At 63.4% G+C, this 15,048-nt stretch overlaps 5 protein-coding genes across 9 annotated transcripts in view; 2 read left to right on the top strand and 3 right to left on the bottom strand.

Moving 5' to 3' along the window:
* The window catches only part of MAPK8IP3 (mitogen-activated protein kinase 8 interacting protein 3), a gene marked incomplete at its 3' end in the record, with an annotated part of 45,855 nt that extends 45,203 nt beyond the window's left edge, over positions 1 to 652 (top strand). For all 4 annotated transcript variants that reach the window (XM_082856183.1, XM_082856181.1, XM_082856180.1 and 1 more), the window contains 3 exons: positions 14 to 193; positions 306 to 455; positions 531 to 652. In XM_082856183.1, coding sequence (XP_082712309.1) covers positions 14 to 193; positions 306 to 455; positions 531 to 652 — 452 coding nt within the window. The remainder of the gene's footprint in view (positions 1 to 13; positions 194 to 305; positions 456 to 530) is intronic.
* A 1,534-nt stretch (positions 653 to 2,186) lies between these two features.
* Positions 2,187 to 3,456, bottom strand: NME3 (NME/NM23 nucleoside diphosphate kinase 3). The gene is made up of 5 exons (XM_082856664.1): positions 3,379 to 3,456; positions 3,170 to 3,300; positions 2,904 to 3,005; positions 2,727 to 2,839; positions 2,187 to 2,611 (listed from the first exon to the last, which is right to left on the bottom strand). The coding sequence occupies exons 1-5, from the start codon at positions 3,422 to 3,424 to the stop codon at positions 2,494 to 2,496; spliced, it is 510 nt and encodes a 169-aa protein (XP_082712790.1). The 5' UTR covers positions 3,425 to 3,456; the 3' UTR covers positions 2,187 to 2,493.
* A 303-nt stretch (positions 3,457 to 3,759) lies between these two features.
* MRPS34 (mitochondrial ribosomal protein S34) lies at positions 3,760 to 5,044 on the bottom strand. Its single transcript, XM_082856630.1, has 3 exons — positions 4,688 to 5,044; positions 4,496 to 4,538; positions 3,760 to 4,407 (listed from the first exon to the last, which is right to left on the bottom strand). Exons 1-3 carry the CDS (start codon positions 5,006 to 5,008, stop codon positions 4,115 to 4,117), a joined length of 657 nt encoding a protein of 218 aa, XP_082712756.1. The 5' UTR covers positions 5,009 to 5,044; the 3' UTR covers positions 3,760 to 4,114.
* Positions 5,007 to 8,217, top strand: EME2 (essential meiotic structure-specific endonuclease subunit 2; the record flags this gene model as incomplete). Its single annotated transcript, XM_082857786.1, is given in 15 exon segments — positions 5,007 to 5,059; positions 5,121 to 5,193; positions 5,197 to 5,368; positions 5,569 to 5,705; positions 6,117 to 6,209; positions 6,915 to 6,987; positions 6,990 to 7,005; positions 7,184 to 7,244; positions 7,248 to 7,277; positions 7,460 to 7,516; positions 7,520 to 7,575; positions 7,770 to 7,833; positions 7,835 to 7,943; positions 7,946 to 7,959; positions 8,047 to 8,217. Coding segments are annotated over 15 exon segments (1,179 nt in total).
* A 618-nt stretch (positions 8,218 to 8,835) lies between these two features.
* Positions 8,836 to 14,947, bottom strand: SPSB3 (splA/ryanodine receptor domain and SOCS box containing 3). Of its 2 annotated transcripts, none has more exons than XM_082856470.1 (7): positions 14,913 to 14,947; positions 13,497 to 13,634; positions 10,494 to 10,668; positions 10,225 to 10,412; positions 10,043 to 10,145; positions 9,840 to 9,965; positions 8,836 to 9,612 (listed from the first exon to the last, which is right to left on the bottom strand). In XM_082856470.1, exons 2-7 carry the CDS (start codon positions 13,620 to 13,622, stop codon positions 9,278 to 9,280), a joined length of 1,053 nt encoding a protein of 350 aa, XP_082712596.1. In that variant the 5' UTR covers positions 13,623 to 13,634; positions 14,913 to 14,947; the 3' UTR covers positions 8,836 to 9,277. The 2 variants fall into 2 exon arrangements, with proteins under 2 accessions (XP_082712596.1, XP_082712597.1); XM_082856471.1 differs by lacking the exon at positions 14,913 to 14,947 and adding an exon at positions 14,378 to 14,395.
* Positions 14,948 to 15,048: the final 101 nt, after the last annotated feature.

Genomic DNA, 15,048 nt, shown 5'->3' with positions numbered 1-15,048 from the left:
CCTCTCTCTCCAGCCAACAAGTCGTCCCCCACATCTGGGGAGGGGGCCCGCCCAGGAGGCATCATCCACGTGTACGGAGACGACAGCAGTGACAAATCAGCCAGCAGCTTCATCCCTTACTGCTCCATGGCCCAGGCTCAGCTCTGCTTCCACGGGCACCGTGACGCTGTCAAATTCTTTGTCTCCGTGCCAGGTGAGGGGCCGGGCCCCACTCCCCGCAGGGCTGCAGCCGCAGCCTCCCTTCAGGAGCCTGTGTGGGGGGGTGCTCTGGCTGCCCCGCTGAGGTCCCTGTGCCCCGATGACAGGGAACGTGTTGGCCACTCTGAACGGCAGCGTGCTCGACAGCCCCTCCGAGAGTCCCGGGCCCACTGCCCCCACCGCAGACACCGAGGCCCAGAAGCTGAAGAACGTGCTGGTGCTTAGCGGCGGAGAGGGCTACATTGACTTCCGCATCGGTAAGTGGGTGCCGCTGGGGCCCCAGGTGTCCCCGGACAGGGGTGGCCCCTTCATGGCAGCTGTGCTCTCTCCAGGCGACGGAGAAGACGATGAGCCCGAGGAGGGTGCAGGGGACGTGAGCCAAGTGAAGCCCCTGCTGTCCAAGGCCGAGCGCAGCCACATCATCGTGTGGCAGGTGTCCTACACCCCCGAGTGAGGCTGCGGCCTGCCGCCACCCCGCCCCGCCTGATGCCATCTGCCACATGTACATACAGCCCCGCCCACCTGCCCACCACCCACCCAGGGGGCAGCCTGCCCGCAGGCAGCCAGGTGCCTGTCCACCCCACTTCTAGCCTCTCAACCTGCAGCTTTCACCTTCAGTCCGGGCCTCCCCATGAGCTGGCAGAGAGCATAGGGTCTGGCTGGGAGCGGGTAGTGGGGTGGCGTCCTGACCAGGGAGGGGCAGAGCCTCTCGGGACACCCTCTCCCCAGCAGCTCCTGGCTGGCACCCAGCCCAAAGCCCTCCAGGCCCGAGGGCACTTCAGGGCCAGAGCGAGGCAGAACCCCAGGGTGGGTTGGGCCAGGGAAGCCCCTACAGGTGGCTCCGAGCTCCACCCTGGGCTCCCCACTCTAGTCATTCCCAGGATCTCTCCAGGGAGTCAAGCAGGGACTTCACCCCGCTGAGTCTTCCCACCCTGAGTCCACTTGCCTTTGGCTGCTGCCCATGGGAGTGGGGATCCAACCCTCAGGGAGTTGGCCCAGTTGCTAGCCTTCCCTGGGCTCCCCCTCCCCCATCCCTACCGCCCTGGGAACTGGCATGAAAGCATGTAACCAGGCTCCCTGGGGCAGCTGCCTGAGAAGACACACACACACCCTCATCCCGCTCAAGCCCCATAATCGTCCTGTGTGGTGGGCTCTCACTGGCCCTCACTGACCTGTGTCCTCCCCGACCCTGCTAACTCTCCCTGGGTGAACACTCACCTTGTAGGAGCAGGCCCCTTGAGTCCCACCCCTCCCGGAAGCCCCTAGGGTGGAATTTCTCAGGCTGCCAGGGCAGGCCCAAGCCTCAGGAAGGGGAGGCCCCTGGTCTCTCCCGGGGTCAGTCCTTGGATGTAGGCTCAGCCTCAGGGTGATGGGGAAAGGTGTGCTCCAGGGCCTGCCTCCTGTGCAGTCTCCAAGGAGCCCAGCTCCCAAGACACGCTACTAAGTGCCTAGGGATAAGCGGTGTGGCCTGCTCCCTTGAGGGCATGTGATGATAGGCCACCGAGCAGAGGCCCAAGGGTTAAGGACAGGAGCCGCCTCCAGCCGGTTCTCGGCGATGGCGCGTGCCTGCTTTGAGGGGCACCGCCCTGGACTGCCAACTCCCCCACCTGCCCAGGCCTTATTCCTGTTCCTCGAGGCACCGATCAGGGCAGCCCCAGGCACTGCTGCCCACCCACCTCCCACCAGAGAAGCACAGATCTTGGGCAGCCATCCCACGAGCCCAGCTGGCCACTGCTGCAGCCACCAGCAGCTGCAGGCTTCTCCCCACCACCCTGCCACTCTCCACTGTGATGTACGTCAAGTCCCTTGTCTGTCCTCACAGGGCCTGAAGTGACTCGGGGGTTAGCTGGGTGGGTGCAACTGGGTGACACGATTCTCCTCAGGCTTTGGCCCTGCAAGTGAACCTACATATCTGCTCTGTAAGTAATAAATGTCTTACATCATGCTTCTGTGTCCCTGAGCCCAAACCAACTGGAGCACAAAAGTTTTCCTCAATTTATTATAAAAAGAAGTACTGGGACAAGCAAAGTACCACGGTGGCACCCTGCCACATTCCAGACGTGCTGTAAACAGGCGCAGGCCGGGCTGGGCCTCCTGAGAACCTCAGCCAGGACAGGAAGGCCTGTAGCAACCAGAGCTCCGCAGGCGTGCACTACCTGCCCTCCTGTGCCCCGTGCCACAGGAAGGGTATTCTGAGCTCCTAGGGGTTGGTTCCACACGTGTGCACACCTCCGGGGCCTGGAGAATGCGGAATCACCCACAGCCCACTGCAGACGGGCACATCTGCCCGACCGGCTACTCGTACAGCCAGTGCCCGGCGCTGTCCTCCCAGCACAGAAGCTCGTCTGCGCGGAACCAGAGCGCTATCTCGCGGCGGGCGCTCTCCACCGAGTCGCTGCCGTGAATCACGTTCCTGTGCAGGAGAGGCGCGGGTGAGCGCAGGCCCGGAGCAGAGAGGGCCCGGAGCAGAGAGAGCTCGGGCAGAGAGCCCCGCGCAGCCCGGTTCGGGGAGTTGGAACCGGACTTACTTGCCGACCTCGATGCAGAAATCGCCACGGATGGTACCGGGCGTGGCGTCGGCAGGGTTCGTGGCCCCGATGAGCGCCCGCGAAGCGCGCACAACGTCCAGACCCTGCCACACCTGCAGACGGGGTCCGGGGTCAGCACGGGGTCAGCGCGCCGCCCTCCCGCCAGCCAGCACTCACCATGGCCACCACCGGCCCGGAGCCCATGTACTTGACCAGGCGCCCGTAGAAAGGGCGCTCACGCAGCTCGGCGTAGTGCTGGCGCAGCAGCTCCTCGGAGGCCTGGGGAGGGAGGGGGGAAGGGACGCGTGCTCCTGGGACCCCCATCCCCCACGCGCGGGGACACCGTCTCCCCCTGCACCCCACCCCGCCGCGCTCCCCACGCCCGGGGACCTCTCCCCAACACCCCCGTCCCACTCCCCACGCCTGGGGACCCCGGCCCTCACCAGCACCAGCTTCAGCGCCACCAGCTTGAAGCCCTTCCTCTCGAAGCGCCGAACGATCTCGCCCACGAGCCGCCGCTGCACGCCGTCAGGCTTCACGGCCAGGAAAGTGCGCTCGTGCACGCCGGTGTACGCTGTGGGAACCGCCGGAGTAGGGGCGCATCAGACCCGGTCGCATCCCCTACCCGCCCCGCCCAGCCCGCGCCGCTCACCCGCCGGGAAGAGATTGGCGAAGATGGTCAGCACCAGGCAGATCATGATGGCGGCAACGGGGCTCGGGCGGCTCGAGGGCCGGGGCGGGGGAGACGCGCGGGCCGGGGCGGGGCCTGTGCTTAAAGCCGCCTGGTCGCCGGGCGCCGCCACCTCGGCGGACGCGGAGAGGGGGTGCCTGTCGTTCACGCCGACGCCGGGACCTCTGCGGCCGCGCCTGTGACTCCCGAATCCCCTCGGGTCTCCCCACCACCGGGCGCCTGCGCGGAACTCCTCTCACCACACGGCCGTAAGCAGCAGTGTCAGCCTGCTCCTCCCCCACAGCCCTGCCAACAGCCCGCTTTGGTACCCCAAACTCAAAAAAGTCACAACCCAGGGCTGCTTCATGTGCCTTTATTCGCGTTCAGTTTCTACCTGGGTCCCGGCAGAGGCAACAGGTCATAGGGAGGGAAGCCAGCGTGGAAGTGACAGGAGCCAGCAGCGGGGCTCCAAACCTGCGGCTTTCCCCCAGCAGCCACCTCCTAAGAGGCCCCCTCAGTCAGATCTGCGTGTTGGGGCAGCGGGGACAGAGGAAAGACACAAGGTGCAAGGTCTGACCCCACCCTTTTCCAAGAAAATGTAGAACCTCAACAAGTCACGGGGAGGTAGGATCCAAGCTCCCAGGGGGCTGATTCAGGTGTAACCGAAAATGGTGGCCACTGCCTTGCACCCTTGCGGCAGCCTGCCCGCTCTGGCATTTTAGACTGCAGTGCCCTTGGTCTTTCTCTTCGACTCCTGGTTCTCAGGATAGTCCCAGGGATCAATGCGTATCCTCTTCAGATTAAGCATGGGCTCCTCCGTGCTGGTGTCTCCATTTCTCTGTCGCTCTGCTAGAATCATTGCGCGGAGGAGCGGCGGGTAGGGCACAGTGCGCAGAGTGTCCTCCGGCGCCGGCGTGAAAGCGGTGAAGGCTTCCTCCTCGTGCTTGGGCACCAGCCGCCAGTCGTGGTACATGACCTGTTCTATCTCCCGAGCCTCACTCTCCGTCTTTCCTGGGGAAAGAAGAACGAGGCTTCTTGCACACACGTTGACGGAACAATCTGTTGCCGGCAGCCTCCCCACCGGGTTTGGACGCCTTACCTTTGAAGGTCAGGACGCCCCAGGCCTTCCCATGGTCCAAGTTCTGCAAAGCAAGTGGGGAGGAGATCAGCTCAGAAAGCTCGCTTGCCCAGGGATCGAGCGACAGGATATCCCGCCCCACAAAGTCGCGCGCAGGGGAGACAGTGGTGCCCCGCGGTGCCGGGAGCTGAGGGGTGGGCACCGTGCACGCACCTGCGCCGTGTAGTCGGGCCGGACCCGCGTGAGGCGCCAGTAGCACGGCTCGTCGTGCTGCCACAGCCAGGACTTGCGCGTGACAAGGCGGCCCAGGCCGAAGAGCGGGAGGCGGCCAAGCAACTGCAGGAGGCGGCTCTCGCGGCGCACATCGGCCCAGGCTCGCGCGGGCAGCTTGCGGCCCGAGTGCGGCCGCGTCAGCGTCTCGTAGTCCAGGGCGTAGCGCTCCGAATCGCGCGGCCGCTCCCGCTGCTCGCGCACGGCCCGCACGCGGCGGGCCAGCTCGGCGATCAGCCGCGGCCCCACCTTCTTCCGCGCCATGGCCGGGCAGCCTCCGCGCTCCGGCCGGAAGATGCCACCGCGCGCCGCGGGGCGAGCCCGACGCCGGAAGCGGCGGGTGTCCCCCGCAAAGGCGTCCGGGCGCTGCTGGAAGGGGAGAAGAGGCCGGGCGGGCCGTGGCGAGGGCTGGGTCTGGGAGGGCTGGGGGCTCGCGCCGGGGCCGGGGATAGCTGCAGCCCCCGACCTGGGAGATATCGGACTCGGACATCGAGGGCCCCGCGGGCGAGGAGGCCGCCGCCAGGGTCCGAGACCCGGCGGAAGAGCACAGGGCGGCGGCCGAGGTGCTGCGGCGGCTGCGGCCCGAGCAAGCCGTGCGGCGCCTGGCGGTGCTCATGGACCCAGGTGCGGGCGGGCGCGGGCAGCGGCCCGGGATGGGGAGCTCGGCCTTGAGGAGCTTGTTTATCTGCGCTCTGGGAGCCGGACGGGAATCAAGTTGTTGGTAACACGCTGTGCAGGCTGTGGGGCTGCTGTCCCCACCCAAGTAGTGTCCTGTCGTGGGGGAAAGAAGGAGTGACAGCTGACTGCCCCTCTGCCCCATCCAGCCATTCTGGAAGATGCCGGTGCCGACATCCTGATGGAGGCTCTGGACGCCCTGAGCTGTGAGTGCCGCGTGGAGCCCGAACGCCCTGCATGGAGCCTCGGGTGGAGCAGAGTGAAGCCAGACCCTTGCTCCCTCAGTGTGAGTGTCCTGGGTTTACGGAATGCAGCCCTGGGTTGGGTGTTTTATGTGACAAAGCTCTTTTGAGAGGCAGCTGCAGCAATTGTGCACGTTTTACATACCAGTAAACGGAGAACGGGGAACGCTGAGTGAGTGATGCACAGGCCACTTTTGGTAAGTTGCGGGCTGGGAGCCAGAGCCTGAACGCAGCTGCTGCTGATTGATGCTCCATCCCATCCAGGCTGTGGCCACAGGTGTTGCTGCCTGGCAGACCTGCGCTGCTTTTAGTCTCAGTAGAAGGTGGGACGCTGGGTTTCTGTAGAGCAGTCCGGGAAGAACCTGCGCAAGCCTCAGGACTCCTGGGGTGCCCAGGCCATGGCCCGGCGTGCACGAGGCCACGGGTGGGCAACAGCGCCGTGTATGTTCCCACAGGTGCCTCCTGAGGTGTGGGCTGCGGATGAGCAGGACCGGCTGCTGCTGCTGGAGCCTGAGGAGTTTCTGCAGGGCGTTGTCCAGCTGACCCAGGTGCGGGAGGGAGGGAGGAAGGAGTAATCCCTGACCACAGATCGTGAGGGGCTGGGTTCCCTATTTTGGATGTTGTGGGTGAGATGGGGGAAGCCAGCCGGGCTCTTGGCCTGGGAGCAGGTGGGAGCCACGGCTGCTTCTTGAGGGTAGAAGCCAGGATAAGGAGGGTTCTCTTGAGAACTGAGTCGGAAGTCAGGTGGTAAACTGCTGAGAGGGGGCCTGGGGACTAGGGCTGCAGGCTGGCTGTGCAGTCCACCTTGTGACACCCAACCGCTCAGCTGCCGCCTGGCGGGAGAAATAGGGATTGCTCAGCTGATGTTTGCACCAGAGCGTCATTAGGTTAGACCCTCTGCCAGGTCCCAGAGTTCAAGGTTCTCCGTTTATCAAGCACCTGTGTATGTCAAGCAAATGCCAGGCTGGGGTGCAGAGGTGGACCAGGAATGGGGAGGAGGGTTGTGTCCAACTCTTCTAGGAGCCTGGGGTGTGCCCGGGTTCTTTCATAGATCTTCTTGATCATGTGGAAGGCACAGAGCTAGATTTCTAAAGAGAACTGGTTGGGCGGAGGAGTCCACCCCTGTTTCCTCCCAGCACCGCGGGGTTGTTCTTGGGCTCACTCCCCTGCTTCCTGCAAACTGGTGGTGGCCGGTAGGCCCCGCCTGCCGCAGCCCCCGAGGAACAGGTATGGTAAATCTTCTTGGTTTGCAGACATGTGGCCCAACCTGTTCTGTGCCCTGGATCAGTCCTGAGAGCCCTGCCTGCCTCCACCTGGCTGTCATTGGGCTGATGTTTACCTGTGGTACCGGTCACCCTAACACCCTTAGCCAGCCTGCCTGGGATGGGAGAGTTCGGGCAAAAGGCAGGGGTGGCCCTGGGGGCTGGTGTCACAGCTAACCCTCTCTCTTGGGCGGGCTCTGGGGGGCAGGAGGAGAACTCATGGAGGGTAGGGAGCCAGAGGGATGGTTACCTCTGCATAGGTCTTACCAGTCCAGTACCCAGGAGGCATGGCAGCCAGAGCGTCTAGTGGTGACTCGTTCCTAGGTGGCAGTTGGCTGGCCCGAGGTAGAGGAGGTGAGGACAGTTGGGTTGGGCCAGATGGTTGGCATGGGCTCTGGCCCTTGGGCTGCTCTCCGAGACCCAGCAGGGGCTGGTTTGGCACGGGGCGGGGGGGTGGGGCATGTGGGGTTGGTCTCAGCTGGGTGTCACCCATGGGAACTCTCTGACCCACACCCACAGGCTCATCTCCTTCTCAGGCCCTGGTGCTTCTGCAGCTCTGGGCAAACGTGGATGTGCTGTTGGTGGCCTCCTGGTAGGAGCTAAGTCAGCATGTGTGTGCCTTCACCAAGGCCCTCACCCAGCGTCCCTTCAAGTGTGTGACCCTCACCCTGCTGGGGGCTGCAGCGGGAGGGATGGGAGTGCCGGGCGGGGTGGCAGTGCTGGGCAGGGTGGCGCCTCTCTGGCCTCTAGAGCAGAGGGGGCTGTGGGTTTTGTTGAGCTGGGGGCGGGGCGCTCAGTAGAGGTGATGAAGAATCTAGGCACTTCCCTGCATCCTCCCCTTCCCAGGCAGTCCCGGGAGTCTGGGGCCTTTTCCTTCTGCACCACCGCGTGCTGGGCAGCAGCCGAGAAGAGTGGCAAGAGATGGCACCGGCCTGCGGGGGGCCTGCTGGCAGCAGATCAGGCAGTTCAACTGCGTCAGCCCGGCTGTGGCCAATGCTGTTGTTGCTGCCTTCCCTTCCCCCTGCCTTTGCAACAGGTGGGCCCCCCGCCCCCCAACCAGACTCCCAGATATGGAGGCCAGGTCCCCCGAGGCCTGCCCCGCCCATCCCCATGCCCGCCCTAGGTGTGCGTGGCCTGTGGCATGGAGCAGGGGTGCCTAGCCCTCCTGGCTGACCTCCCTGTGAGGATGGGCAAGGGTGTGCGGCCCCATAGGTTGGGACCTGACCTCTCCTGCTGCATCTGCCTCTTCCTGATGACCACCATCCCCGACCTCCCGCTGGACCTGGGCTCCTGACCACGCCTGTGGTACCTGACGGGCCCTTCTCCCACCTACCGGCAGGACTGAATGCAGCCCACCCAGGGAACAGACTAGAAACCACGAGCGGTGGTGTGCGGGAGCAAGACACCCAGTATGACCTGCATCGGGGCTCTCAGGCAGGTCTGACCGCAAGATGGGGGCGCAGGAGGGGCAGCAGAGAAAGTTCTTGTGTAACTGGGATGGGCAGAAGAGGAAATTCTTTCTCTCCAGGAGATGCCAAGCCAGCTGGAAAGTCTGGAGAAGATGTGGGCAGGGCTCATATGCCCTGGGCCCTGTACACACTGGCAGAGGGGCTGCTAGCCAGCTACGACAGGCAGGAAGGGCTGGGCAGCCTCAGGGCCCCACAGGGCAAATGCCGGTCACCTGGAGGCTGCGGGGGCGGGGGAGGCAGGCCCCTTCAGAAAGGAGAAGTATTAAGACAAGGTCTTGAGGGAGAAAAGAGAACCAGGCCGTGACTCCTCAAGGGTGTTGTGACCCGCCCCCCCACAACAGGAGAAAAGCTGTGGACACCTGTGAGCCCCAGGCCTCAGTCCGACCCCTTTCATTCCATGGGTATGTAAGCATCAGACATAAACTCTAAGTTTATTACGGTCGTTTTCAGCCTCAGACGAGAGGAACAGCAGCTGACAACATGCAAAGCAAGTTAAGAAAAACCCAAGGCCGGCGGCGACAGCAGGAAAAGCCGACCTCTCACGAAGCCGTCCTCCTCACAGGCAGCAGACCAGCCTCCCAGGCCTGCAGCCTGAGTCCAGACATGCTGGGGCAGCAGCTCCCCAGAGACTCTGAGAAGGAAAGTGGCTGCTCCCACACCCGGCACAGGAAGCAGACAGACTAGGAAGTCCGGGTCTCCGGATCACAGGGATAATGGCCCCGGAGCCCCTGTAGCAAGGCCTCTCCCAGCCTCGGGTGGCAGGGGGGCAGCCGAGACAAACCTTGGTTCAGTCCTCCCTCTCCTGTTGCCCTGGGGGTGGTCCAAAGGGAGAAACAGAGAAAACGCCATCCCAGCTGTAGAAGGCAGTTTTCACTGGGAAACAAGCTAGGTCCTTCGGCAGCGCTTCCTCTGGCAGCGCCGGGTCTCAGGGCTGCTGGGATTGGCCATGGGCGAGGGTGTGGGGGGCTTGCGGTGGCCGCAGCTCATGCTCAGGACCCAGCCCAGCTTGTGGTGCAGCACCTGCTTGAGGCCGGGCGGCAGGGGCAGGCCCTCGAGCGTGTCCCCAGAGTCAGGCCGCAGCTGGCGCAGGCGGTAGCAGCACAGGTATTGCAGGGAGGTGATGCTGGCACAGGAGCGGATCACCTTCATGCTGCTCTTGGCCGCCGTGGAGCACACCATTGGGTAGAACCTCTTGTTCTGCAGCTTGGTGGCTGCCACTCCTGGGGGTGGGAGGTGGCACAGCCTGAACCCTAAGCTCAGGCTCTCCTAAGGGGACGAAGGATGCTGGGATTTCCACCTACCCCCCGGCCTTGCCCGGTTCTGGGGACCCTGAGACCTCAGGGATGCAAGGATGGCCTTGCAAGGATGGCCTTTCAGGGCCCTCAACCTCACCAGGAGCTCAGTGGCAGCCACACTCTGCGGGCATGTGTCAGAGTCACCTCCTCACCTATGCACTTCCTGTTCTTAAAAAAGGTCAGCGTCCCATGCCAGGTGTCCAGGTGCACGCCAATGATGGAGCCCTGGCCGAACCGGGAGGAGAAGCTCGTCTTGTCGCCCTTGTGGTGGAGGAGGCCTGGGGGCAGCAGGGTCGGGGTGAGCCCTGCAGCCTCGGGGCCCCCCAGCCCTGCCCACCCTGGGGGCCCCACGCACCCGTGTAGGAGAGGCCCCAGCTGTCCTCGTCCCGGCCGAGCAGGCTGCAGAACGTGTGGTGGTACTTGTCCAGGTCCACGTCCGATGTCCCGATGCCCACCATCTGGAAACGGCAGAACTGGCAGAGGGGGCTGGGGACCAAGGTGCCCGGCACCCCTCCCCCAACCCTGCCGGCCACTTACCATGTCAGTGCCATAGACGGGCGAGGTCATCTTGATCTCCCAGAAGTGCTGGCCCTCCCCCAGCTCCTTTGTACCCCGGATGGCCGCTGTGCCACAGCTGTATTCCATGTGGAAGTTGACCTTCCGGTTGTCACAGCTCAGCAGGGTGGCCGAGGACTTATTCAGGTCATCCCAGACCCAGTCAAAATCTGTGCGAGAAGAGGCGCAGGCTCGCCAGGCTCCCCCCCAGCCCAGAGGTCCGCCCACCCGCCGCAGGCCCCCACACTCACACTCGTCCTCCTCCCCGCAGCGGCAGTCCCTGCCCCGGTGGGCGGAGTGCAGACTGCCGCAGAAGGCCTCACTCTGACTGTCACAGTCGCAGAAGGACTCCCCAGTCACAGGCACGGCGCTGGGGATGGATGACGGCAGAGATGCATACTCGGGGTCGGAATCTGAGTCGCTGTGCTGAGGGGAAAGGGCCAGCTGTTCCTGCCTCCTGCCCTCTGCCGGCCCAACCGACCCCTTCCCCCACCTGCCCTGCCACCCACCCCAGGCCCACGGGTGAACGGCCGCACGCCCCAAGGAAGGGATCTGGGCTTTGGCCTCAAAGGGCCTCCTCAGGTCTCAAGGGCTCAGCCAGCCAGCCACAGTGACCCTGGACATCTTTTCTGGCTCAGGAGCTGCAAGGGGGCCTCCTTGCCAAAGGCCTACCACGCCGGTGGCTTCCTGGGAGTGGAGTGGAGGGCCCCGGAGGCCTAGCCACTAATAAGCCCCAAGACAGGGCTGCATGCTTAGCCATCGTCGTTGTCCAGAGAACATCTAGATTGTGATAAATGGGAGCGTGACAGCAAAGTCCGTTGCTGACCTAATGAAGGCACCTGGTCTCCCCATGGCAGCAGCTGGGCTCCAGGGGGGCCAATGGCCGTGGTCCCCTTGTCCGTGCAAGGGTGTGCTCTCAACCCCCATCACAGGACCCTGACAAGCAAGCCCCATGGTCTCAGGCTGTGGCAGGAAAACATTCAGTTGGGCCTTGGCCCTCTGCGTGTGGCTCTCAGTCCTCACCGAATGGACTCCAAGCCTTGAGGGCCTGATCTTGGCCCAGGGGCCAGACGCTAAGGCTGAGCTGGTCTGGTTCCGGGGACCAGCTGACCCACAGACCCTCCTGGAGGCCAGTGAGGGTGCCTCTGTACACCTTGTTGTTCCTGTTCTGGAGCCACGTGGGCCCCTCAAGACACCCACCCAGGCTCTGACATCTGGCCGACCAGTGAGGGCCTGGAGTCTCAGGCCCCAGGGGTGCAGGCAGCCTCTGCATGCCTGCTCTCTGAGCCCTCCCAGCTTCGCCTGGGGTCCTGGTGGGGCTCTGGCCTCCACCCTCACTCTCTTGGCCTCTGGGTGCTGCTCTGGGCCCCGCGGAAATGCCCTCTGCACAGTGGTCTGGGTGACCTGTTCAGACCTGGGAATCCTGCTGCCCTGAGAACAAAGCCCACAGACTTAACTCTCGTCAGAGAATATAAGACCCCCTCCTTGCCCAGCCTCCTCCTCTGCCCTGTCCACCCCTGTCCCCATGGGGCAGGAGTGGGGGTCTGTTTGCCCCTGGATGGCTTTTGGATACCATTTCAAAGAGGCTCTTTCAGCCTCTCATGCTGCGTCCTCTTCCTTCTCTTCCTTTCTCGTAGGCTTCCCTGACGCTCTCCTGGGTCCTGCTCACCTGCCTCCTCCCACCGGAACTGAGTTCCTTTGTTATTACACTCAGCCCCAAGTGCCACACAGGAGCTCTGGGAACCGATGGCAGAGACAGCTCAGGGAGCGAGGAGGCCGAGCCCCAGTTGGAGACAGACGCCAGCAAGGACAGTGGCAGCAGGCCCAAAGCACCCCACTCACGGGGAAGAGCGATCCCCCACAAGCCAAGGCAGGCCCACTGCTGCCAGAGGAGACAATCCCTTCCCACTGAGTCAGGAGCCAGGGGCACAGACCTGAGCACTGCTGGCCCCGGGGGTCATACTGCTTCGCACCCAGCACACAACCCCCTGTGCAGAGGGGAGACCCGGCCCCACCACCAGCTGTAAGGAGAGCTTAGAGCAGCGGAGACAAGGACATGTGTGTTCGGCCTTCAAAGGTGCTGGGGTGACACGCTCTCTCCATCCACACGTGCACACAAGTACCCCGGGCCCATTAGGTGACCGGATGAGCCACAGGTGTGTATCAGACACTGCACCCCCAGGCCCTGGACGCCTCCCACATCCCACAGCGATGAGCCAGAGAGGCAGAGACAGACAGGAGAAAAGACTGCTCCAGGCCACGTGGTCAGTGGAAGCTGGAGGCGGGACAGGAATGCAGGCCGAGGCCTCTCGCTGGCCCAGGCAGGGAGCTAAGGGAGGCCCCAGGAAGGGGACCCAGGATGTCGCCTCCAATTCTGCCCCAAGCCCTGGTGCTTCCACGGGACTCAGCTGCCCTCACTGAGGGCTGGGGAGGATAGGCACCTGTCCCCACCCAGACACCTGGCTGAGCCAGGGCACCCAGGCAGGGTGGCTGTGACAGAGCAGAACCAAGTCACCCGAAGATCACCCTGAAAACAACAGAGGTGACTCAGGGCAAAGCCAAAGCCCAGCTCTGGTCTGAGAGGTTCAGGAAACTGACTTGTGAAGCCCTCCCCACATGCCCCCCACGGCAGGCACAGAGGCCACAGAGCCCCACCACCCCACCCCTGTGGCGGGAGTCAGCGTGGTGAGGCTCTGGTTGCAAACCCCTCAGGTCCATCAGGAACCTCCACTGCAGACAGACAGCTGAGCCGCCCTCCTCACGGCCTCTGTATTCCTGGGCCTTGCAGAGCTCAGGGTCCTGAGCACAGGAAGGCTCAGGAATGTGGGTCTTTAAAGATCAAAATTCTTTTTCTAGATGCATATACACAAACGTTGAGTACAGACTTCAACAGGCAGAGAAAACGTCCAGAAGGTTGCACACAGAGGTAACAACAGCTACCCTTGAAAAGCGGTTGGGTAAATGGAATGGAGAAGTTTTCGTTAAATGAACTGACCAAAGTACCCACTGACACCCTCTTCAAAGAAAAAAGTCTACAGAGGAACGTAGTATATGCCTTGAGGTCCTGCTACCCAGGGCCACGTGTGTCCTTAACCGTGTGAAGAGCCTAGGGGAGCAGAAGCAGAGTGCACGCAGGGGACGGTCCGACAAGCCTGGCCCTGTTTTCTGCCCTCAGAGGCATCTTTCTCTTTCAGTCTCAGTTCAGGCAATATTTAGTCCAGCCATGCCCACCATGCTCACCCACTGGAACCTACCTGCCCATCAGAGTCGTAGCCCCAGTTAGTGGACCCTGCCAGAGCCACGGCCCGGGCATCCGCATCTCGGCGAGCTGCACTCAGGACAAAATGCCACGCTCTGCTGCTCCGTGGGCGCCTGGCCATGGTGGGCAGGATCTGGAAGAAAGCACAAGGTCTGAGCAAAGAAAGACATATGACACACCAGTAGGTCCCCCAGCACCCCCTGCACTTGGCCCCCAGACTGTGCCAGCCCACCCAGGGTCCGGAACTCTCTTCACAAGCTCATACCTCACTCCAGTGTCCGAGTACCTTGATGAAACCCAGGTGGAGAGCATGGAATGCCATCCTGACATCCATGACTCTCAAATGCCTAGCTCAGCCCCTCTCCGAGCTCGGCCTCAGGATTGCAAGTGTCCCTCCTGCACATCCCTCAAGCATCTCAAACCTTGCCTGCCCCTCCTCCATTCTCCATTTTGACAAACGGCATCTCTAGCCTCCGAGTTCCTCATGCCAGACACACAGCAGTCATCCCCAACACTTCTTTCCTCCCTCCCACCACGGCCTCACAGCCCTCCGCGCCCCACACCGTCTCCAAAACGTGTCCTGAATCCCTCTCCACCCCTGCTGCCACCTTGCCTGCCCCACCCGCACACAACTCGTCTTCGCTCTGGCTCCTCCCACTTCACTCACTACAACTGAGCTTTTTTTGAAATACAAATCTTAAAATTTTAAATTAACGAGTTAACTCCTCAGGGCTTGCCACTGTTCGTAGAATAAAGTACAATATTCTACAAAGCCTACAAGTTCCGGCCCTGTTCCGGCTGGTAGCTCTTTCCAGCCCTTTGCCCACAACGCTTTCCCCTCCCCTCTTTGGCTCTCAACTTCCATGCCCGACTTACAGTAATAAGTCGCCCTCTGTGATCGTCTACTTCCCGGCTCTGCCCTGGTTTGAAATCCCCAGAAGGGCCCTGCCACGACCCCGAGGGGCGGCAGTGAATTAGCGCAGACAGAGCTTTTGAGGGATAGGAGCCCGTCCGCAGACCAGGGTTGGTTACTGAAACTGGCCAGAGTGGGCCCGGCCTAATCCTCGCCCGCCACCGCCGCAGCAACAGTAAGCGCCAGGCCATGCACGCGCAATGCACGACCCCGAGACTGACCCCGCTGCAGTAGGGGTTGCTTCCCCATCAGGCATCTCACTGTCTCAGGATCGGTGGGGTTGCGGGGTTCCTCCCGCCCGCCGCCCCGCCCGGTCTGCGGCGCAGCGCCTCGGCAGCCTCGCCCGGCCCTGCCGCTGCCGATGCCGCCGCAGGAACAAAGGCGCGCCGGCCCCGCCGCCCGCAGCTCCGAAAGGTCGGCGGGCGCGGCGGGGTCGAGCCGGGCGGGGCGGCCGGGCCCGGGAGACCCAGGGAGGCGCGGACGCTGCCCGCCGCTCACCTGCAGCCGCCCTGCGCCGCTGCGCTCAACCCGGCCTGCTGTGCCCTACTTTCCGCTCCGGAGCTAGACGTAAACAATCCCCGCCCTCGCGGCCCGCCCCCTGCGCCGCATTGGCCCCGCAGCTTGCGCGGCTCGG

Source organism: Leucopleurus acutus (assembly GCF_964270905.1).
Source record: "Leucopleurus acutus genome assembly, chromosome: 16".
NCBI lineage: Eukaryota > Metazoa > Chordata > Mammalia > Artiodactyla > Delphinidae > Leucopleurus > Leucopleurus acutus.
The sequence above is the reverse complement of the archived record's forward strand: the minus strand, read 5'-3'. Positions and strand labels throughout refer to the sequence as shown.